The 23,926-nt window shown below is 43.3% G+C and overlaps 2 protein-coding genes across 2 annotated transcripts in view; both read left to right on the top strand.

Moving 5' to 3' along the window:
- The window catches only part of GRIN3A (glutamate ionotropic receptor NMDA type subunit 3A), a 172,213-nt gene that overhangs the window by 139,738 nt on the left and 8,549 nt on the right, over window positions 1-23,926 (top strand). Inside the window, exons 7-8 of the mRNA XM_025924865.2 lie at window positions 21,872-22,036; window positions 23,605-23,681. Coding sequence (XP_025780650.1) covers window positions 21,872-22,036; window positions 23,605-23,681 — 242 coding nt within the window. The remainder of the gene's footprint in view (window positions 1-21,871; window positions 22,037-23,604; window positions 23,682-23,926) is intronic.
- On the top strand, window positions 3,874-4,526 carry PPP3R2 (protein phosphatase 3 regulatory subunit B, beta). Its single transcript, XM_025924962.2, has one exon. It carries the CDS (start codon window positions 3,959-3,961, stop codon window positions 4,469-4,471), a length of 513 nt encoding a protein of 170 aa, XP_025780747.1. The 5' UTR covers window positions 3,874-3,958; the 3' UTR covers window positions 4,472-4,526.

Genomic DNA, 23,926 nt, shown 5'->3' with positions numbered 1-23,926 from the left:
AACACTCATCCCTGCCTAGAACATCCAGTTAATTTCTTCTAATCCTTGACATTTCAGCTCGACCATCACTTCCCCAATAAAGGTTTAGTTTATCTTTCTGACCAGATCAAATTCCCATTGTGTAAACTCCTGTGGCACCACAAATTCCTACTGTGTTACCTCTTACCTGCAACACTCACTGCAGGCACCCCTTTAACATTTCTGGTCATGGTAATTTGGTTAATGTCCATATTCCCTGCAAAACTATAAGCTCTGTGGGGACAGAGACAGTTGGAAAATTATCTGCTTTAGATCACTATGGTATGCCTGTCCTATAGTAGGTGTTCAATAAATATTCATGGAGAAAACAAATGATGACTATAGCTGCATTTACATTTGTGTAAATAATCTATTAAAATTTTCCAGGCAAACCTAATGCAGGCAATAATTATAGCACCTATAATTTTTGTACCTACTATATGCTAGACCTTGAGCCTAATTCTTTATGTGCTCTATCTCATTTAATCCTGAAAATGACGCTATGAGTTAGCAATCATTGTCCTTGTTTTAGAGATGGGCAGTGATTCAAATAAGTAATTCTGCCCAAGATCACAGAGTTGTTAAATAACAAAACGGTGATTGAAAACCATTGCCCATATTAAACACCATGCCAGAATTACAAAAGAAAATCAAACAATACCCTTGATCCTTTTGAATACACATGATAAACATAAAAGACTGACCAGATAGTGCTACATCCTTGCAGTCACATTATTTATTAAAGTGTAGATTTCTCAATAGCAAAGCTGTATATTTCTCAAGGGACTGTATCTTGTTTACCAACTAAAGACCCATTAGCTGGCACAGGGCCTGGCACACAGTAGGTGTTCGATATATACTTGAAAAAAGGTTTGTCACATCCTTGTGAAAAATAAACACATATAGCCAGGGCCAAACATCTGCTTTGGAGAAAGCAAATAAAGAAGGAAGAAAGGGAAAAGAAAGGAGATAGGGTACAAAAGGTATTGAGCACCTACTGTGTTTTGGTGTGCTAATGTAGATGGCTTTATTATTGTAGATGTTCTCTCACCTAAACCTAAACTAACACCGTGACACCATTATATTATTCCTGCTTTTTGCAGATGAGAAATCTGATGCTCAGAAAAGGTTTTAACCTCAGGGCTGAGTGGTTCCCCAGTCTGTAAGGATGGGCCAGTATGGTGATTGGCAACATCACAGATAGGTGAAGGCTTCCAGGTCAAGGTCAACAACCACCTGTGAAGCTCCCAGAATGGCTGTGTGATACTGCTCAGAAACCCATTCTCCTGACTAACTTGGAAGATGAAGGTTTAAGTGAGCCACAGGACTCCTCACTTCCATTTCTGTTGGTTTTATTTCCCAATGTCCGTTATTTTTGCACACAACCATCTCATAGTTCTTTACCTGAACGTTTGAGGGGGGGAAAAATGGCTTGCTGAAATGGAAGTGCCATCAGGCTCCTGATTTCTTCCAAAACAATCAGTCAACCCTTTTAATTTACTTACTGCAATGAATGTCTGACAGTCCAGATCCCTCCACAGAAACAGAAAAAGTAACAGTGAAAATGACTGAGGATAACAGCCAGAGAAAATTGAAACCATGGCACTGAGCCCCATAATAATGCCCGAGGACAGTGGCGCAGTGGGGAACTCAACGGCACATTGACTAAAACCTAAGATCAGCATGAGGTTACATCCTCTGCAAGGCAGGAGTAGGGCACTTCTTGGGTGCACACTGAATTATTTTAGTGAAGTGGTACCATCTTCCTGATACCGTCTGTTTGACCATTAGGTAACTCTTGTGACAATACTTCTCTTATGTAACATTTCTACATGCACTCCGTCATCTTCCTCTCAGAATAACCACATGCAATGGAGAAGGCAGTTACAATTACTATCACCGTTGTACAGTTTAGGACACGGAGGCTGGGACAGTAATGGCTCCTCTAAGGGCTCACAGCTAATCAGGGCAGAACAAAGACTGGAACTTGGTCTATTGAATTCTTATGCTCTCTCCACGACCCCTCACTACTTCCTAATAAGACACATAGAGGAATACGCTTACTAAAAGTTTCCCACATGAATAACTCCTTTCCAAGTGATGCCCACCAGGGGAAAGTTGGTGAGGGCTCTGTAAGGGTGCTTGATGGGCCAGTGAGGTCGGTCGCTGTGTTCCTCTAGCCTGCAATAGGAGGTCTGCAGGCAGTCCTCAAGGAGTGTGCTGAACCAGAGGAGCCAAAGTTGCTGCTGATAAAGTGTGAGAGCAGTGAGTAGCATACTGTAAAAGGTGCACAAGGGTGCTCATCAAATGACATCCATACACATGAGTGCCCAGGCCGCCGCTGTTCTTTAAGACCTTATCTCTACGTGCAGGCTAAATAGTACTGAAATTAGTAATAATAATAATAATAACAACGATAATGTTTTATCATTTTGGGTAATATCAGCTTTAATCCTCATCCAGCTGTACAAAATGTATTATTAGCCCCATTTTACAGATGGGAAAACTGATGTTTTTCAAGGTGTAAGGATTTACTGCTACTAAGTGGGCAGTTTTCAGATCTGATGCTGGGTTGTTCTTAGATTTTTTTTTTTTCCACCCTATCATGTTTCTTTCAGATGTAGTTAATTCAATCAGTTGGGATAATAATTTAGTAAGTTAAATATTTTAGCCTACAGACCTTTTCTTTCTTTTCCTTAAGCTGTCTAGATCTGTGGTGAGGTATTCATCCCATGGCTTTGTTTGTGCCAGTTTAAGCATGCTTGCCTCTAAAGTGTTATTTTGGCTTTACTTAAAGCACAAAGGAGGTGCTAACATTTTTTAAGTGAATGTTTGCCCCCTTCAGTTTGATTTAGTGGCCTGGGGTTCCCCCTAGTCCCTTTGAATCAAATTTGCTCTGGAATCATGTTTATTTCTTATGCATTTGGGATAACTGATGTGCTCCTAAAGGAAAAAGGAATATGGGGAGGGAGGGGCAGCGTGTGAGATTAATCTTTAACAGAAAGGACAAATCCAGTTTAAGCAAAGGGAGAAGAGACAGTGTAAGGGCCACTGTCACTCTCAAAACCTGCAAAAGGCTTCTCTGGGCACATTACAGCCATTCCCAAAGCAGGAGAGCCACCAGGCACCAGTTCAACAAAGATGAAGGCCAAGATGACGGATTCCAAGTAATAGAACGACCAAGGCTGTATTCTTGGGAACTGTGTCTTCTTGAAAAATGCCCTGAGTTCAGCATTGTGTGTACTCCTCAGGAATATGTTACTGCCTATAAGTGATCCATGTGAGAAATTACGTGTGACATCTGGGTGGTCTCTTACAAAGACCCTGAACCCCATGTCCTGAAACAGGTCAGTGACCACCGTAGGAAGGATGTCAATTGTGGCTTCCCCTCCCCCGGAGAATTTAGGAAGTGTGTATAACCACCAAGACTTTGATGTATCATCTCATTTAGACCTTACACGAGGCTTGCATAAAGAGCCCTTGACTGCCGCTCACTCAGTCATTTGATATGTATGTTTATTAAGTACATACTGCATGTCAGGCCCTGTGCTGGGGATACTGCCCCGTTGGAATTTACTTTCTAAGGAAAAGAGAGAAAGTGAGAAGATAAAATACTAGCAAGGGGGCTAGGGAGAAAACCACCAGTGGTGGAGGGAAGGAAGGAGGGCGTGGCATCCTCTCAGCCTTGCTGTGCTGGGCATCCATCCACCCCCCCCAACCCCCACACCTATCCCCACCCCGCTCCACCCTCCACTCTCTCCTACCCATCCTCCTGGCTTCTCCCCCTCCGCTCCGTGTTCCCTCCCCGCTCCCTCCCTGTTCCGTCTGGTCGTGGGTGTCCCGCGAGCCCTCCAAGCCAGCCTCGCCCTCCCACCGCGCAACTGTCCAGCCTGAACCCGCCCACGCCCACCGCCCCTGCGAACGGGTGCCTGCATCCACGATGGGAAATGAAGCTAGTTACCCGACGGAGATGTGTTCCCACTTCAACCACGATGAAATTAAAAGGCTGAGCAAGAGGTTTAAGAAGCTGGACTTGGACTGTTCGGGCTCTCTGAGCGTGGACGAGTTCTTGTCCCTGCCCGAGCTGCGGCAGAACCCGTTGGTGCAGCGAGTGATCGACGTCTTCGACACCGACGGCAATGGAGAGGTGGACTTTGAGGAGTTCGTCGTGGGGACCTCCCAGTTCAGCGTCAGGGGGGACGAGGAGCAGAAGTTGAGGTTTGCCTTCAGCATCTACGACATGGATAAAGACGGCTACATTTCCAACGGGGAGCTGTTCCAGGTGCTGAAGATGATGGTGGGGAACAACCTGCAAGACTGGCAGTTACAGCAGATCGTGGACAAAACCATCATCATCCTGGACAGGGATGGTGACGGGAGAATATCCTTCGAGGAATTCAGTGCGGTGGTCGGAAACCTGGAGGTCCACAAGAAGTTGGTGGTAATTGTGTGAGCCTTTTTTTAAGAGCACCACCCACCAACTCTCACTTAACCTGTCTCTTTCAAGATCAGCTCCAGGCAGCCCAGCACCTGTCTCTCTTGACTTATTTGGAAGTGTTTCTCTTTGTGAAGCCACATTGTCTAACGTGAACCTCATGACCAGCTCGGTGTTATTAATTCTTCTCTCAGTGCTTCAGGGTAACACCCCAGAGGAGCGTGGTGGGGAAAGAAAAACAAATGGCTTTTATAAACGTCTTTTGCTTTGCTTTGATCCAGAAACCAAACTATAAAGAGTCAAGAAGAAGTTGAAAACTTCAAAAATAAGAATATATACACTTCTTTGCCTCTACTTCTCATGCTTGTATATGGAGAAAACTGCACAATTTCAGTCAGGTGTTAGGTGAACTACTTTCATTTATCTGTGGTATCCAGGTATTTTTTGACAGATTGTTAACTTCCTATTGTGGCAACAGGAATAAATATATTTATCTTGGCTGAGCACCTTTTAAGCAGCTCTCTCTGGACAGGGAAAGCCCATCTTCCCTTTCCTAGGCTGCAGCCCCCTTCCCATCTTCATCCAGAAATTCCTGAGCATGTCTGAAGGGCTCCTCCTGTCTCATTGTTCCAGCTCCTGCCCAGAGGCTGGTCTCAGGGCTCTTGCAAGAAATACTAAGCCTGGACTGAATGCCCAGCCCAACTGTCAGCCTCAGTGGTGGTCAGTCTTTCAGGATGGGTGACCCGCCCCCCAATATTAAGTTTGGTTAAGGTTGCTTCCAGACAGGGCAGGGACCTTCTTAGAAAGCTCTCACCTCCAAAACTCACCACCACCCGCCAACCCCCAATTAAAGGGAAGGGGACAGATTCAGAGTCGTTCTTTCCACAAGGCAGAGTCAGTGAAGATCTCAGCTGCAGCAGGCTTCCCCTGGGATGCTGAAGTGGTGTTGCTCCTGGTACTCAAAAGATGAAGAGATGGGCAAACATATCTCGGCAGCAGGCAGGGGGAGTGCTGTCTGCACTGACTAAAACTTAGCTTTAAACATAAGACGTGGGGCCTGGCAGGGAAACTGAGAGAAGGGAGGACTTTTCATTCCTCACACCCTAATAAATCTGCAGCCAAAGGGTGTACCAGAGCCTGTTCACACTGGATCAATGTGTATGCATCTCTTCCTACCCCTGTGTTCAGTGATGTCATGTCGATAGTTTGAAGTTGGTTGTGGTGGAACTAGTATATCACAGAAAGGAGCAAAAGGTTTTTGTTTTGTTCTGTTGGAGAACCATCGTACCAGTAAATCTACCACTGCCTGTATCCCAGATGTTACCAGCTCTCCAAGGCACCACTTACTGTCAGTTCTCAGAAAACAAGCTGTCCTTGGTCCCAGCATCTGCCACTTCCCACCAATCCTCTTCCTCAGAGTAGACACTCCCCCTGGTCTCAAAACACCAGGACAATGAGACATACTCTCCCTACACTGGACAAAACTCGGTGACGTTGCTCAGGATGAGGAAGATCTATTTGAAAGATATTATTATTCCTATGTTTTGAAGAAAACAGTAGCTAGTCTTGAAAAAACAAAAGTAAGAAAAATCCACAATTTTAATTACTGTCAGGGCACCCATCTGCCAAAGGCTCCCCTACTTTTTATTTAGTAGATTATCTTGGAACCACAAAAGATAGGACTCTTTGTCCCCTTAATTCCTGTGCGGTCCTAATGTATTAATGATTAGTAAATGGTACCAACCCTGTAGTGTTATGAGCCATACCCCTATTGCAGGATAACATCATTCAAAGGTTCAGACACAACTGGGTTTGGATTCATTTACAACTGGGTTTTTATGACAGTCACTTATTAGCTGTGTGAGCATGAGCAAGTTTCTTAACCTCTCAGTGTCCTTTCTCCTAATTAAAACAAGGATCCCTCCTATGGTTATTTAGAGGATTCGAAAAGATAAAACATGGTTGCCTCAGTCAGTAGACCATACGATTCTTGATCTAGGTGTTGTGAGTAGGTGTAGAGCCTACTAAAAAAATAAATAAAAATAAATAAAACATGTAAAGTGCCTAGAACACAATGGTTTCATTCTAATTCCCTTCCATTCCATTCATATGTGTGTGTGTGTGTGTGTGTGTGTATATACATTATATATATATAATATATATATATATATATGAAACAGGAGGCCTATTGGTTCTTTTTGAACCCTTACTTAGTACTCAGCCACACCACTCTAAAATTAACTGAATATTTGTGTAATCCTAATCCAGAAAGGAAGCAATGTCATAGTCCTTCCCACCCTCTCATTTGCAGAAGGAACAGAGACTTCTTGACTGGAGAAAGTTAAAATGAAAGACCCTCATTCTGATAAAAAGATCAGGTCAGAGGTTGCCAGAAGCCCCGAAGGAGAGGAAGATGGACGGGTGGAGCACAGGGCATATTTAGGAGTGCAAAACTGTTCTGTATGATACTCTAATGATGAATATATGACCTTGCCCATTTTGGAAAACTCCATAAAAGGCACGACACAAAGAGTGAGCCTAATGTAAATGACGCAATTTAGTTAACAATAAACCTATCAAGTTGGTCCATCACTTGAAAGAAATGCACCCCTTGAAGAAGTTACTAACTGAAGCTGTGTAGGCAAGAAGGGATATATGCAAACGTTTTATACTTTCTACACATTTCTGTAAACCTGTTCTTCAAATAGTCTTTTAAAATGTTTTTTAAAAAAGAAAAGATTCTCATTCAAGCCCAACCTATTTGATTTTTGTGGAGGAATCTTTGCATGAGGAAAGCGAGCATGGTAGTGTTAGCCAAGAAGGCCTCTCGGAGACATTATTTATGTACTCTGCAATGTGCACATTAAAATACAGAAATTTTAAATTATGACCAAGAGTTTGAAACATGTTGGGTTACATGTTTAAATTTAACAAGAAGAGGGAAAATATTTCAGCTTTTGGACTGGCTAGAATTAACAAGCTAATTGCTCAATCAGTCAGGGCTTTATGGCAATGACCTTGAACTGAGAGCCTGTTCCTAGCTTCAGCAATTGGAAAGATCTGACTGTATAGGTGTTTGGTTGTATGGATATTTGGGAAGAAAGATCACATTCATTTCCAAGTTAGAATACTCTGATTTTTCTGTTAATTGTCAGTTGCCAACAAATCTAGTTCTGTACAGCTTCTTGGGGTGATAATGGTAGTTAACACTTACTGAACACCTGTCCCAGGTATTGTTACATTTGTTATATCATTTAGTCATAACAACACTGTGAAGTAGGTGCCATCATTCAGTTTAACAGATGATGCTGTAGAGAGATGTAGAATCTTCTCCAAGGTCTCCCAGCTGGTGAACGGCAAAGCAAGAACCTAAACCAGGCTTTCTGACCCCAAACACTGAGCTTTCTCCAGCTCACCGCATTGCCACCTATTTTTTATAGTTCTTGTATTTACCCACTTCAGATATATTTACCCACTTCAGATTATTTCTGATAGTCTTTTTTTGTTTTTGATTTTTTTTTTAACATTTATTTATCTTTGAGAGACAGACAGAGAGCAAGTGGGGGAGGGACAGAGAGAGGGAGAAACAGAATCTGAAGCAGGCTCCAGGCTCTGAGCTGTCAACACAGAGCCCGATGCAGGGCTCGAACCCACGAACAACAAGGTCATGACCTGAGCCGAAGTCGGACACTTAACCGACTGAGCCACCCAGGCGCCCCTCTGATAGTCTTATTAATGTAATCAAGCCTCAGTTTTCACCAAAGGTATGAACTGTCAAGAAGCAAGCAGCCCCCTCCACTTTCATTCTGCACATTGCGGGCAGTGGGTGGGGAGAGTTAGGCAAGGCAGTCCTTTTTCTTTTTTTTTAGAAAAGATTAAAAAAGTTTAATTTATTGTTTAATTTACATCCAAGTTAGCACATGGTGCAACAATGATTTCAGGAGTAGATTACTTAATGCCCCTTACCCATTTAGCCTATCCCCCCTCCCACAACCCCTCCAGCAACCCTCTTTATTCTCTATATTTAGGAGTCCTTTAGGTTTTATCCCCCTGTTTTTATATTATTTTTGTTTCCCTTCCCTTATGTTCATCTGTTTTCTCTCTTAAAGTCCTCATGTGAGTGGAGTCATATGATATTTGTCTTTCTCTGACTAATTTCGCTTAGCATAATACCCTCCAGTTACATCTATATAGTTGCAAATGGCAAGATTTCATCCTTTTTGATTGTCAAGTAATACTCCAGTGTGTGTGTGTGTGTGTGTGTGTACATATATACCACATCTTTATCCGTTCATCTGCCGATGGACATTATGGGCTCTTTCCATACTCTGGCTATTGTCAGTAGCACTGCTATAAACATTGGGGTGCATGTGCCCCTTCAAAACAGCACACCTGTATCCCTTGGATATATACCTAGTAGTGCAATTGCTGGGTGTAGGGTAGTTCTATTTTTAATCTTTTGAGGAAGCTCCATACTGTTTTCCAGAGTGGCTGCACCAGTTTGCATTCCCACCAGCAGTGCAAAAGAGATCCTCTTTCTCCCCATCCTCGCCAACATCTGTTGTTGCCTGAGTTGTTTATGTTTGCCATTCTGACAGCTGTGAGGTGGTATCTCATTGTGGTTTTGATTGTATTTCCCTGATGATGAGTGATGTGGAACATTTTTTCATGTGTCAGCCATCTAGATGTCTTCTTTGGAGAAGTGTCTATTCATGTCTTTTGCCCATTTCTTCACTGGATTATTCATTTTTTGGGTGTTGAGTTTGAGAAGTTCTTTCTAGATTTTGGATACTAGCCCTTTATCTGACATGTCATTTAAGCAAGACAGTCTTAAGTTATCTTCTGCCTTCATCTCATTTTGAAAAATAAGTGACAGGATTTAGATTAAACTGATAACAGCAACCAATATACTCCGCAGCTGTACAGATCAGTAACAGTATGTTGTTAGGAATCCTATATTAATGAATTGTCTCTGCTCTCTACCATATGTTGTAATCCCAAACCAGTAAACACCTCTTTTTTTAAAACACAGGAGAAAACACAGCCTTAGCACTGTTGGTTTATCCTCTTAAGTCTATCATGCTTTAGATACATTCTCAGGGAAAACGCTCAGGAAATTTTTGTGTTGTTTAGTTACAAATTCTATTCTTCACTTCTCTATGCTATTGATTCTCTCTGTTAGCATGTAGGAGGCCATTGGTACAGCTACTGTGTTTTGTCTACTTTGCATGCCTCAAAAAGGAAGAGGTTTGGGTGTTTTTAAGGACAAGGTGACATCATAAAAGTCAGGCCACTAGACTGAGAATCAGAACTGGACCCCTCTCCTTTCATATTTGCTACTGTAGCTATCCCAAAGGCTGGTGACTGTGTGAAGAGCAGCAAATCATGTGTCAGCTTTAAAGGCATTAGCTGATTCATAATGAAAAAACAGAACACTGAAGGGACACCAGCAGCCAGAAAGCTGCATACAACCTGACAGTTCAGAGGCTTTACATGATGTTTGTCCTCACAAATTTTTAATGTTTGTTTATTTATTTTGAGAGAGCGAGAGAGAGAGAGAGAGCTCACAGGCATGCGAGCAGGAGGGAGGCAGAGAAAGAGGGAAAGCGAGAATCCCAAACAGGCTCCACATTGTTAGCACAGAAGCTGACGTGGGGCTCGATCTCACGAGCCATGAGATCATGACCTGAGCCAAAATCAAGACTTGGACACTTAACTGACTGAGCCACCCATGTGTCCCCATCCTCACAATTTTTTTATTTTCCAATATTTTTAAAATCTGAAAATTTTAAATCAAAGCCCATATCATAAAGGAATGCATGCCACCCCAAGATGAGTGTGAGCTTTCATTGGCTAAGGCACCTCTGAAGCAAGGAGCTGAAATGCAAAGTCTCAACAAAGAGAAAATAACGTGTTCCACTCTTTAGTACAAAAGCTCAGGATGGATTAAAGTGCTCGTTATTTTTCAGAAATACAGCAACTGCTCATAAAACATTTATCCCAACTGATACTCTTGTAACAACAGAAACAATAGAAGAATTTATAATAGTCAAAATAAATGTACCATATAAAATTTCAAACGTCTGTATAATAAAATCTCACAAAACAAAGCTAACGGTAAAACTTAAAAATTAGAGAAACATAAATAACATGTTTGGAAAGAGGTTAATAGCTTTTTCCAGTAAAAAGCCTCACCTTGTCTGAAATCTATAATTGGCAAAGGATACAAATATAGTATTCATACAAAAGGAGATAGGAAAAACAAACATCAAAAAATAGTTAGCCTCACTAAATAAATACAAATCAGAACATTTAAAACAGGAAAAAATGATTAATTATGAAACAGGCTTGGGGTGCCTGGGTGGCTCAGTCGGTTGAGCATCCAATTTCGGCTCAGCTCTTGATCTCACAGTCTGTGGGTTCGAGCCCCACATCAGGCTCTATGCTGACAGCTAGAGCCTGGAGCCTGCTTCGGATTCTGTCTCCCCTTTTCTGCCCCTCCCCCACTCACACTCTGTCTCTCTCTCACTCTCAAAAATAAATAAACTTAAAAAAAAAAAGAAAGAAACAGGCTTGGCAAGAATGTGAGCAATCTGTGCATTGTGGCAGCTCTGGGAATGATTTTCTTCACATTTTGTGAGAGCTGTTTCACACACTACAAGGCATCAGAATGGTTATACTCTCTAACCTGTTAATATCACCCATTGCAATATGTATGTCAGAGAAGCAAAAACAATTTTTAAATGCTATACACAAATTATTTTTTGTTGCAGCAATATTTATCGTGTATGTATAATGAATAATATTAAAGAAAATCAAACACTTGACAGTTTGAGATTAGTTAAGTCAAATATGATAAATAATAGGTGATAATATAGAGTCATTAAAATTAATAAAACTACTAAACTCACATTTTTTAAAAATTGTATTTTTTTTTAAAAAGGATGATTGTTATGTTATGGTTACATAACTCTGGAAAATACATATGTGTATGGTTCATATGCAGTTCAGAAGAGAAAATGAAGAATTGAAAGAAAGTATTTGTAGGGTCGTCTGGCTGGCTCAGTTGGTAGAGCATGAGACTCTTGACCTTGGGTTTGTGAGTTTGAGCCCTGTGAGAAGGAAGGGAGATGATTCATTTTCAGAAAAAGCAAACAAAAGCTGTGCTGTCTAATAGTAGGCTTACAACCTATTGGAAATCTATATATATGAAGCTCTCCCTCCCCCATAATGGAGTCCCAAACCCTTGAGCCCTTCACTTCCTGGTTCTTCTTCCCGTCTCTGCTTCACCAGGCTTATTTTCATGGCCTTTGCAATAAGCATGAACCAAAGAACAAAGGGGAGAGGGACCAAAAGTCTCTGCATCACCTCTGGGAATGTACATTTGTTACAATCAGACTACTTTTTGCCTTAGTAGGCATAGGACATAGGTGATGTCTGCATAAGGCTATAACCTCTGTAGTACTCAGCCAATGAGGAGCCAGGGGAGGGACTTGCAAGCTAGGAGATAGATTGTCTGCTGTAACTGCCCCAAGTGTGCCTGCCCATCAGACACACTCTTGCAAGAACGTTGATTAAAGCCTCACTTCACTGTGCTCCTAGTATCCGTGTCCCTCCTTTGATTGGGTCAGTGGCTTATTTCTCACAAGCCCCATGTTGGGCGTAGAGATTACTGAAAAATTTAAAAAAATTTTGTATTTATTTTTGGGAGAGTGCAAGAGGCAGAGGGATAGAGAGAGGGGGACAGAGGGTCCAAAGCAGTTCACTTCACTGACAGGCTGATAACAGTGAGCCTGATGTGGGGCTTGAACTCACTAACTGAGAGATCATGACCTGACTGGAAGTCAGACACTCAACCAACTGGGCCACCCAGGTGCCCCTAAAATATTTTTTTAACAAGAAAGTATTTGTAGGGGCGCCTGGGTGGCGCAGTCGGTTGAGCGTCCGACTTCAACCAGGTCACGATCTCACAGTCCGTGAGTTCGAGCCCCGCGTCGGGCTCTGGGCTGATGGCTCAGAGCCTGGAGCCTGTTTCCGATTCTGTGTCTCCCTCTCTCTCTGCCCCTCGCCCGTTCATGCTCTGTCTCTCTCTGTCCCAAAAATAAATAAACGTTGAAAAAAAAAATTTTTTTAAAAAATAAAAAAAAAAAAAAAGAAAGTATTTGTATAGGAAAAGGATTATGGTTAATCATCTCTAAGTTTTAGAAATATTTTTGAGTTGTTTTAATAATAAATTTAGATTTTCAAAAGACTGCACAATGGAGCTAATGTGGCAAATTGAGCACCAGGTCCAAAGCTGAAAAATGGTTGTCAAAGCCTAGAAGGAACAGGGGCTTGGGAAATGTAAGCAACAGAGAGAGAATTTCTTCAGCAGCATGGGCAGTGCCATGGTGACAGAGCCATTAAGCAGATTCCAGGTTAAAGAAGACAGAGGTAGGGGCTCCTGGGTGGCTCAGTCAGTTAAGCAGCCCAGTTGGGCTCAGGTCATGATCTTGCGGTCTGTGGGTTTGAGTCCCGTGTCAGGCTTTGTGCTGACAGCTCAGACCACCCTCAGAGGGTAGTAGGTATAGACGCAACAATGAATCTGCCAAATTTATTGAGCTGCTGTTCTTCTGGTCAAAAGAGTGGGTGGCAAATATATATATATAAATCAGGTTTTCTAAATTAGAAACAGCATTTGCTTCCTACTCATCTTGCTTCCAAGTATCTAGGAGTCATCCATATTTCAGAAGCTCCACAGCCTTTCTTTTCTTTACCTCTCACTAAAACCATTTTCCCCCCACCTCCTCCTGTTCTTTTTTTTTTTTTTTAATGTTTATTTTTGAGAGAGAGAGAGAGTGTGAGTGGGGAGGGGCAGAGAGAGAGGGAAACACAGAATCTGAAGCAGGCTCCACTGTCAGCACAGAGCCTGACACGGGGCTCAAATCCACGAGCCGTGAGATCATAACCTGAGCTTAAGTCAGACACTTAACCGACTGAGCCACCCAGGCACCCCTTTTGTTTTTCTTTAATAAGAACAGGAGTAGGGGCTGTTCTTAGGAAAGAAAATCGAAAGGGGCACTTGAGTGGCTCAGTCTGTTAAGCGTCCGACTCGGTTTCAGCTTAGGTCATGATCTCATGGCTTGTGAATTCAAGCCCCACATCTAGGCTAGCTCTGTGCTGACAGTGTGGAGCCTGCTTGGGATTCTCGCTCTCCCTCCCCTGCTTGCTCTTTCTGTCTCTCTCTCAAAAAATAAATTAAAAAAAAATTTTTTTAAGAACAACGAAAATTATTGTGAACACCAGGATTGGGTTTTGCAGACTCAAAGAGGAGACCATGCAAAGTTTAAAGCACTAAATCACTGAAATATGAAATGATCTCCCCTGGTTCTTGTAGTTATTTTGCTCTGAGAGAAGCATATTTACAAGGTGTTGGAAATCATGAGAGTAATTATAACTAAGTTTCTTTTCAGATATATACTGTATTTAATAAGCTATTTATTGAGCACCTACTATACACTGAGCTTTTGGAGGCAGAGAGAGAAAAGCAAACCTCACCCTGTCAGAGAAATCTGCCTAGAACAGGCTCACCCATTCATTTCAGTGTTCTGCGTGAGAAATAAAGTCTATATCAAGAGAGATTGTATTTGTACCTCAGAGCTAGAGGAGCTTAATTCTTTAAGCAGTCTGTCAGCTCAGATTCTTTGGTTGCAAGCAACAGATTAATTTAAGCAAGGGGAAAAGAAGAGATTATCAAAAGATTAGCGGGGAACTCGATGTTTCGGAGTAAGAAAGAGAGTAACTGATGATGCCTCTGGAGCCATGGGATTCAAGGGATGTTAGTGGCAGGAAATAGGGGCCTGTGCCTTTGAGGCACTGACATTGGAAATGACTCAGCCTCACCCACTTTCGATGCCAAAAGTCTCTGCTTCAAATGCAAATTGGTTTTACCTTGGGTCACATGCTTGGCATTAGGGGACCAAAGAACAGGGAATCTGTGATTGGTAGACCCACCAGACTACATGAAGGGAATAAAATCAGTACAATATACACAAGCCAGCTAAAATCATTACATTCTGTCTCCAATTTTTTACTTTTTTAATTGTAAATATATTTCCCCCCAGTGAGGTCCCCAGAGTGATGAATGATGAACACTGGCATTAGAAGTCAGGATGGCAAGTTCTCCAAGGTCTCCGGGCCTGTTTTCTTATCTATCAATTGAGAATATCCATCTCTGTCTTTCCCTTCACAGAATTATTCTAAAAATCTCCTGAGATACATGAAAGTGTTTGGGGTAAAATTTTGTGTACGTTTACGTTATTAAAAAAAAAAAAGATTCCAGCTTTCATACACTTTCCTCCATTCATTCAAAAAATATTAATTGAACACCTAGCAAATGCTAGGCACTGCTCTAGGCAATTAGTGTATGCTCAGAACAAAATGGGCAAAATCCCTGGCCTCTTAGAGCTTACATTCTACTTGAGGAGCAAAATAGGCAATAAACTACTATATATTATCTCAGTAGGGAAAAAGAACAGCGAGGGGGGATAGGTTGTATCCAGGAAAGAAAGGGGAGAAGGGCAGGATTTGTCTTTTTAAAAAATAAAATTTTTTTTAAATTTTTTTTTTTTTTTCAACGTTTATTTATTTTTGGGATAGAGAGAGACAGAGCATGAACGGGGGAGGGGCAGAGAGAGAGGGAGACACAGAATCGGAAACAGGCTCCAGGCTCTGAGCCATCAGCCCAGAGCCTGATGCGGGGCTCGAACTCACGGACCGCGAGATCGTGACCTGGCTGAAGTCGGACACTTAACCGACTGCGCCACCCAGGCGCCCCAAAAAATAAAATTTTTTAATGTTTATTCATTTTTGAGAGACAGAGTGTGAGCAGGGGAGGGGCAGAGAGGGAGAGAGAGACACAGAATCCGCAGCAGGCTCAAGGCTTGGAGCTGTCAGCAGAGAGCCCGACGCAAGGCTCCAACTCACGAACCTCGAGATCATTACCTGAGCCGAAGTCAGATGCTTAACCGGCTGAGCCACCCAGAGGCCCCAAGATTTGCCTTTTTAACCACACGGTTAGGGTAGACTTTACTGATAAATGACATTTGAATAGAGACTTGCAGAAAATGTGGGGAAGGAACAGTATTGATTACTGGCTAAAGAGTTATAGGCAGAGAGAACAGAAAACGAAGACCCTCACCTGCTCCATAGACTTAAAGAAGCATGAGGAAGCCCAAGTAGCTAAGCAGAATGAACAAGTGAGAGAAGGATATGAAGTCAGGAAGTGTGGGCCTAAATCATGGAAGGTCGTGTAGACCATTGTAAGGACTCTGATGTTTACTCTATATGAGATGGAATACTGTCACCACTCATTGAATGACATGGTATTTTGAGGAGGTTAAGCTGAATCCTGTGCAGAAGACAGATTGAGGGGGTCAGGGAATCAAATAGAAGGCTATTTCATTAGGCTAGGTAAGAGATGATGGTGGCATAGACCAGAGTGGCCGGTGGAAGTGGTGGAAAGCCATCAGACTCTGGGTAAACTTTGAAGGTAGGGTCCACCATATTTACAGCCACCCTAGGAATGGAAGACTAAAGAAAGAGAGGAGTCAAAGATGACTCTAAGGTTTTTGGCCTGAGCAATTTCAAGGATGGAGATTCTTTGATGAGAAAGACTATGAGAAGCAGTTTCCAGTGTGTGTGTGTGGGTGGGGGGGAGTTAGCTTATTTCAACGTGTTAAGTTTGAGATGTCCATTAGATATCCAAGTAGAGAGACATTTACATCTTGGGGAAGATGTAAATGTCCAAGTCATTGACATATGGGTAGTATTTAAAGCCAAGAGTCTGGATAGGAAAGTGAACGTAGCCAAAGAATCAAAGGCATACCAACGTTTATGATCAGAAAGGTGGGGAGGAACCAGTAAACAAGACTGAAGTAGAACAAAGGTATCCTTGAAACATTGAAGAAAATATGTCAAAGAGGATGAAATAATCAATGGTGTCCAACCTGATACATGAATAAGGTGAAAACTGATCTGGCTTTGGCAACGTGGAGGTTATTGATGGCTTCGACAGGAGTCATCGAGGTTATAGGTTGGGACAAAAAGCCTGATGGGAGTGAACCCAAAAGAGAATGAGGACAGAGGACTTGAAAACAAGTATAGACAACTCCTTAGAGGATACAGAAAGTGGTAGTTGTCGTGTGTTGAGAGATGTGCACTAGGGGCTCGGGACTTAGTCACATCTAAGGCAAATGGTGCATGAAATACTTTCAGTGCATTTCCTGCTGGAGGTTTCAGAACTAGTCAGTTATCTAACCGGCTGTCAGATGTTTCAAATGTCCACATCTGAGCAAGATGCAAAGCACAGTTTAGGCAGCAACGAAATTGGTGGTCTTGGCCTCTGTGTATCACTGGGAGCACTGATGGTGTGGGCAGAGACCACTCAGGACATTTGACAGTACAGGCATCTCCCTTTATCTGATTCTAGTCCATTCCCAGAAATATGTTGGCTAGTGAATTTCCAGATGGTGGGAGTCCTTTCCATTGTTTTAAATGAAAAATGAAAAACAAAAAGAAAAAAGGACACAAAGCATTCCCACCTCACCCAAAACCCCAGTCAATTTAAATTGTCTAAAGCGGTCTTAGACACGTGTAAATGTTTAATAGCTTAGACATGATGCATGGATTGTTATAAATGACAATCCATCAACGATTTCTGCATAAAATAAAGCATTTAAAATACCGCTTCTTGAAAGCATACTTAGTGGATATTCACGGGTGCGGTATGCGGAGTATGTTTTCCCTCCACAATGCAATGAATTTATACTAACGTAAATACTAAAATAAAATGTTAAAAAAGCATAACAAATACAAATAATATTTAGTAAAATAAAATAAGCAAGCAAGGCAAATTTTTGAGTGGTTACTTATTGATGAAAGAGGTAGCTCAGTGACATCAGATGGCCTAGAACGAGCATGTGAAGGACTAGGTGAAGCCATGAATGCGTGAGATTTGCCCATGGCTAAATCCTAGGACAGTCTTCTCTCTTTGGCACTGGAGCCCCCAGATGTGTGTGGCTGCAAGCTATCAAATGAAGCTTCAGAAGAAGCAATGGGATGAGGAAAACACGAACCTCATGTCTGTTGGCATTGCCTTGCCGTCACTTATGCGGCTGTTGACAACACACCCCTGGGCCCTGACTGCACTTCTGAATGATGTCCATACTCCCGTCACTTGCAACTGCCATCATTTTGTCTGCATTGCTTAAATTTATTGTCAAGATTTGACGTTGAATATCCACTGCTTCTCTTCTTCTTCCTCTGGCCAATGTTAAATGTGAAGTTGAGCAAGTTCCACTTTATTAGAAAGAAATTTTTCGCGTGATATGTGGAGCAGATGCACATAGCTAATGCACAGCACATTCATTCAACATGATCCTGGGAGAAGAACAGCTGAATATCACAACTGCCGCGAGACATCTTATCACTCAGACTCAGACCCAATTTAAACACATTCAGTGATGCTCACAGGAAGATTATAGTGGATTTTCAATTCAGATGGTGGATTTCGAATTAAAATATCTGCAAGTTCTAGGGAATAAATATTAAGAGTTCAGATCACAAGGGATACCTGTAAATAGTGTTCACTTGAAAAGCAGCACAGGCTTTAGCATCAAACAGTCCTGGATCCATAGCCAGGCTCCTTCATTTATTAGCTTGTAAGATCTTGAGTAAGGTAGTTAATCTCTATGAGACTCAGTTTCCTTGAATGTGAAATGGGGATAATAATACTAATAGGGTTATCATAAGATCATAATATGCACGTATGATGTCTGGCACACACATTAGACGCCCAATAGATGGTAACTATCTGTTAGTCTATTAAATGTATGTGGGGGTAAACAACAGAAATTAAAAGAAAAATGTGTAAAATAAACTGAATATAGCCTATTTGTTACTGAGGCAATAAGAGGAAAATGAGACCAGTTCTTGTCATGCACAAGAGGGGGAAGTCACGCGTGCAAAGGCAAGATGTGATGTTTCGCCATACGTTACATTTGTCGCCCTCATCTTGGCAGCAACTTACAAGAAAGCCGTGCCAGTATGTTAAGTGTTTTGCTGAATGTTTGACGATGTTAGTGTTAAAGTTGGAAATGAATTCCGCCATTTTATTCTTCTACCGTAGTAGTAACAACTCATTGAATCCTTATATAATAGCCATACCATACACATTACGACAGGTCCAGCCCAAGGACTATTTTCAGACACATTCATAATCTACTTTCTGGGGGTCAGCGTTATATGGGTGGTCACCACTGGTACAGAGATGTCCCAGGAGAATCCATGGGACCTGTGTAGCTCTCGGGATCTGATACACCTCTTGCCTTTCCTAGACCAGCATTCTTTTATTCCCTAGGGCTGGGCATCTGCCTCAATCTCAGGTGGTCTCCCTAGTCCTGCCTTGTGCTCAAGCTCCTATACGTGGGGCATGCTCTGTGCCCCGGCTCACCTAGAGCCATTACTTCTCCAGGGATCCCAGAAGCTGTCATTGATACAGAGCCATTGCTGCAGGTGCTGTCATGGAAGAAAAGAGACTCCACTGGAGTCTGAAATCCCCAAGCTCTACCTCTGCTGCCCTCAGATGGGCTTCCTGGTATACCCAGGAGGCAGACCCATGCCTGAATCACATTTGGCTAGCTATTTCTTCAGGATTGGAGGTAGAAATGGAGAGAATGAAAGAAAGGAAAACCCCTGAAGAGAATGGGAGGAAAAAAAAGCAACCGACTGGGTTGCTCAGTCGGTTAAGCATCTGACTCTTGATTTGGGCTCAGGTCATGATCTCATTGTCATGGGAGCAAGCCCTGCATTGGGCTCCATGCTGGGCATGGAGCCTGCTTAGGATTCTCTGTCTCCCTCTTCCTCTGCCCCTCCCCAACTCACATGCTCTCTCTCAAAAAAAAAAAAAAAAAAAAAAAAAGAGAAAATGGGAGGACACTGACATCAGTCAAGTGAGGTGGTTAAGAGTATAGGCTCTGGAGCCAGACTGCCTGGGTTTGAACCCCAGCTCTAACCTTTGCTAGTTATGTGACCTTGGACAAGTTGCTAAGCTATTTTGTTCCTAAGTACCTACCTCATAGGTTGTTATGAATAGTGAGCAAGCTGCTACAGTGATAAAGTGTTCAGAGCTACGCCTTCCACAATTAACTGCTAAATAATTATTGATGATGACAATGATGGTGATCAAAAGCCCTCAGCAGAGGGATGACACCAGGCTCCTTAGCACTGACATGCTAAGTGGGCCCTGTTTCTCCCTCACAACGCACGCCTGCTGCACTCTCCCCCTCAGCCATATTGGTCTGTTTCACAACCTCTTCCACCACTGCACCAGAGGTCACTTCTTTCCCTCTGTTTCTTCCGCCTTCAGAGTGCTTACTTTCCCACCAAGCCTCCACATTCTACCTCTCTTACTTTAATTTTTTTTTTTTAACATTTATTTATTTTTGAGACAGAGAGAGACAGAGCATGAACGGGGGAGGGGCAGAGAGAGAGGGAGACACAGAATCGGAAGCAGGCTCCAGGCTCTGAGCCATCAGCCCAGAGCCTGACGCAGGGCTCGAACTCATGGACCGCGAGATCGTGACCTGAGCCGAAGTCGGACGCTCAACCGACTGAGCCACCCAGGCGCCCCCTACCTCTCTTACTTTAAATCTTATCTCACAAGCCACCTCCTCTACAAAACTGAGGAGACCTGGATCAGCATACGTATCATGGGGTATAAATGTTTGCTTCCTCCCTAGACTCAAGCTGATTAAAGGCAGGGACGTGGGGCGCCTGGGTGGCTCAGTCGGTTAAGCGTCTGACTTTGGCTCAGGTCATGATCTCAGGGTCCGTGAGTTCGAGCCCTGCGTCGGGCTCTGTGCTGACAGCTCAGAGCCTGGAGCCTGTTTCAGATTCTGTGTCTCCCTCTCTCCCTGACCCTCCCCCATTCATGCTCTGTCTCCCTCTGTCTCAAAAATAAAATAAATGTTAAAAAAAATAAAAAACAAACAGGGACATAACCCTCCTGTCTTCATCCCATGGTACTTCAAGAGTGCCTGACACGTAGTAGGCACTCAGTGTGTCAGTCTTTCTTTCTGCAGGATTGACTGTCATCATTGATGTCTGTGACCGAGTAATACCCATTTCATAGAGAATTTGTGAGGATTCTGTTAGATCTCATATGTAAATCACTTAGCAAAGTGCCTGCCCCATATAGTCGTTGTAACTATTGTTATGTAACTGCTGCTGTTTGGGTTGTACAGCAGAAAGAGCCCAGTCTTTGTAGCTAAACAAACATGGAATTATAGAATAGCTCTGCCACTTAAAACCTGAAAGGACTTAAGTCTCTTCAACTGTGAATTGTGGTTTCAATGCCTATCTCAGTGCAAAAAAGTAAGCAATCAGTAAATATTAGGTCCTTCCTTTTTCTCCTCTGTGGCTGTCTAATTTTGTGACCTGCCTGATTTTACTTCATTTCCCTGGTCCCAGGTCCCTCATCTGCAAAATGAGGACATTGAGGGGCGCCTGGGTGGCTCAGTCGTTTAAGTGACCGACTTTGGCTCAGGTCATGATCTCACAGCTTGTGAGTTCAAGCCCCGCATCGGCTCTGTGCTGACAACTCAGCCTGGAGCCTGCTTTGTATTCTGTGTCTCCCTCTCTCTGCCCTTCCCCTGTGTGCGCGCGCTCTCTCTCTCTCTCTCTCTCTCTCAAAAATAAACATTAAAAACAATAAATTAAAAAAATTAAAAATGAGGACATTGAACTAGATGATTTCTATGTTCCTGCCAGATCTAAATGTCAAAATTATCGAATTCATCATCTCTTCCCCTTAAACCTTCTCATTCTGTGTCCCTGAGAAAGGTTCTTTCCTTGATAACTGTTCAGTGCTTTAGTTTGTTAAATTGTCTCAATTCTTGGTCTCTTCTGCTCTCTCAGTCTCTCTGTAGTGACTGTGGGGCCTTCCAGATGCAGGAACCATTCATAAAATAGAACTATGTGTGTGCAGCTCCCTGGAAAGTGTGCCCTTGGTCCTGGCTGGATTCCTCTCACAACGTGTAGTATGGTGAAGGCTGCCGAGCTCGCAGGGAGGGATGCTCTCCTACTCTGCTTGGGTCCAAGGAAAAAGTATCTGCATCTAAAAACAACCCTAGGGGTGCCTGGTGGCTCAGTCAGTTGAGCGTCCGACTTCAGCTCAGGTCATGATCTCATAGTTCGTGAGTTCGAGCCCCGCGTCGGGCTCTGTGCTGACAGCTGTCCCTCTCTCTCTGCCCCTCCCCTGCTCACGGTCTGTCCTCCGTCTCATACATAAATAAAGATTAAAAAAAAATTTTTTTTAAACAAGCCTGGGGCCAGGAGGAGAATCACACTCATGGCCTTTCCTTTCTTGTTCTGCCACAGACTTTGCAAATGGGCATCAAACACTTCTCTGGACTCTTCGTGCTGCTGTGCGTCGGATTTGGTCTGTCCATCTTGACCACCATTGGTGAGCACATAGTGTACAGGCTGCTGCTTCCACGAATCAAGAACAAATCTAGACTGCAGTACTGGCTCCACACCAGCCAGGTGAGTGCTGCAGGTGTCCTGCTCCAGTATTCTTAACTGTCAGAATTCCCAGTGGTGGGAGAGTCCAGAGCCCCAAGTCAGAACGACAGGTGACAAGTTCCCAAGAGACCTAGGGTGGTCTAGACAGTGTAGAAGATGGAGTTCTTCTATCCCATTAATTCACTTTCCCCTTGAATTAGCCTATCCCACAACAACCTGTCCTTTCCTATAAACTTCCACTGTTGCTCACATTGGAAGCAACAGAATTGTTTTTAACCTGATTTCACTTAATAGCGACAATCTGAAGAGATGGTGTGAAAGATTTATTTCCTACAGACTCCATTCTAGCTAAAATTGAAACTCATTAAATGAGCTTCGAGTCCCTGTTTCCCTTTAGATGAACCCACTGAGCTCTATTCTGCCCCCATTTTCAATGGTCCCAAAGGGCCAAGTCCACTGGTGCCAAGGCAGACAGAGCCACACAGGATCGAAGGCCTGTGTGTAAGGCAGACACCAGCACACTCACTCACGGGAGGACTGAAACCGCCAGGCCAACCAGCCCTTCAGGCACATTCCCTTGCACAGTGCCCCCTGAAGGCAGCTGGCACGGAGGGCCAAAGTAGAAGAATCCAAAGGGTACTGAGAATCAGAAGGGGAGAGGTCTGGCAGCAGCATCAGCTGACCCCGGTGAGGCAGAGGCCCACGGTGCCATCTTGATCTCCTGCCAAGGGCTCCCTCGGGGCTCCCTCCAGCCTCCTGGGCCTCATTGGGCTGTCAGGCTGCCCAGATGCCAACCTCTCCGTTGTGTTAACACCATCCCCTCCCCTCCCCCCTTTTTTTTGATAAGTCACTGTCATTGGTTTCCTCACTTGGAACCCTGTTCTTCCTGCTTCATCCTGGAAAGTATTTGGTCTCCTCAGGAGAACTCCACAGACAGGTTACCTTCATTGTGTGCTAACGTGACTGGCTTCATTCATTCTGAATGCTTGCCTGCTTTGTTTTGGCTGGCAAGAAGTTCAGACTTAAATTTCTGACTCACCTTTAGCAATTCCACAAGGCCTTTTGCCACACACGTTGTGACAGCTCTTCTTTCTGTCACATACCTTTTTACAACCCAGAGCATTTTTTTTTTTTTTTTAGTTTTTTTAAATCTTTATTATTATTTTTGAGAGAGAGAGAGAGAATGAGCAGGGGAGGGGCAGAGAGAGAGGGAGACACAGAATCCGAAGCAGGCGCCAGGCTCTGAGCTGGTAGCACAGGGCCCGATGCGGGGCTCAAACTCACGAACCGCGAGATCAGGACCTGAGCTGAAGTCGGATACTCAACCGACTGAGCCACCCTGGTGCCCCCAACCCAGAGTGTTTCTAAGCTACCTATCAAATTACTTTTTTCCCTCCAGGTAGAATAACAACTTAGAATTTGGTTCTTTTGAGATTTAGGGCTGAAGGTTGTTGATCTGTTTTGGGGCATCCCTGGAAATGTGTTTAAAGAGGCTAAAATATTAGTAACAACAAGATACACTGTTGAATCTCAGGAGGTACTTTGTCCCAGACTGTGTTTCTAATGCGTGAATCTGTTCTTTCTGCCAGAGATTACATAGAGCACTCAACACATCATTTGTAGAGGAAAAGCAGCAGCGTTTCAAGACTAAACGTGTGGAAAAAAGGTAAGAGACCAGCGCCAGGTGTCTTTATGTTGGTTAAAATAAAAGTGGAGAGATGTTGGGGTGTCTGGGTGGCTCAGTAGGTGAAGCATCCGACTTTGGCTCAAGTCATGATCTCATGGTTCATGAGCTTGAGCCCCATGTCAGGCTCTGTGCTGACAGTGAGGAGCTTGGAGTCTGCTTCGTACTCTGTATCTCCCTCCCTGTCTCTCTGCCCCTCTCCCACTCGTGCGCTTGCTCTCTCTCTC

Source organism: Puma concolor, chromosome D4, assembly GCF_028749965.1.
Source record: "Puma concolor isolate L17-30 chromosome D4, mPumCon1.1.hap2, whole genome shotgun sequence".
Lineage (NCBI taxonomy): Eukaryota > Metazoa > Chordata > Mammalia > Carnivora > Felidae > Puma > Puma concolor.
This window is presented reverse-complemented; position numbering and strand designations above follow the sequence as displayed.

Coding starts and splice junctions, on each gene's coding strand:
- PPP3R2 (XM_025924962.2), top strand. CDS start 3,959: ATGGGAAATGAAGCTAGTTACCCGACGGAGATGTGTTCCCACTTCAAC.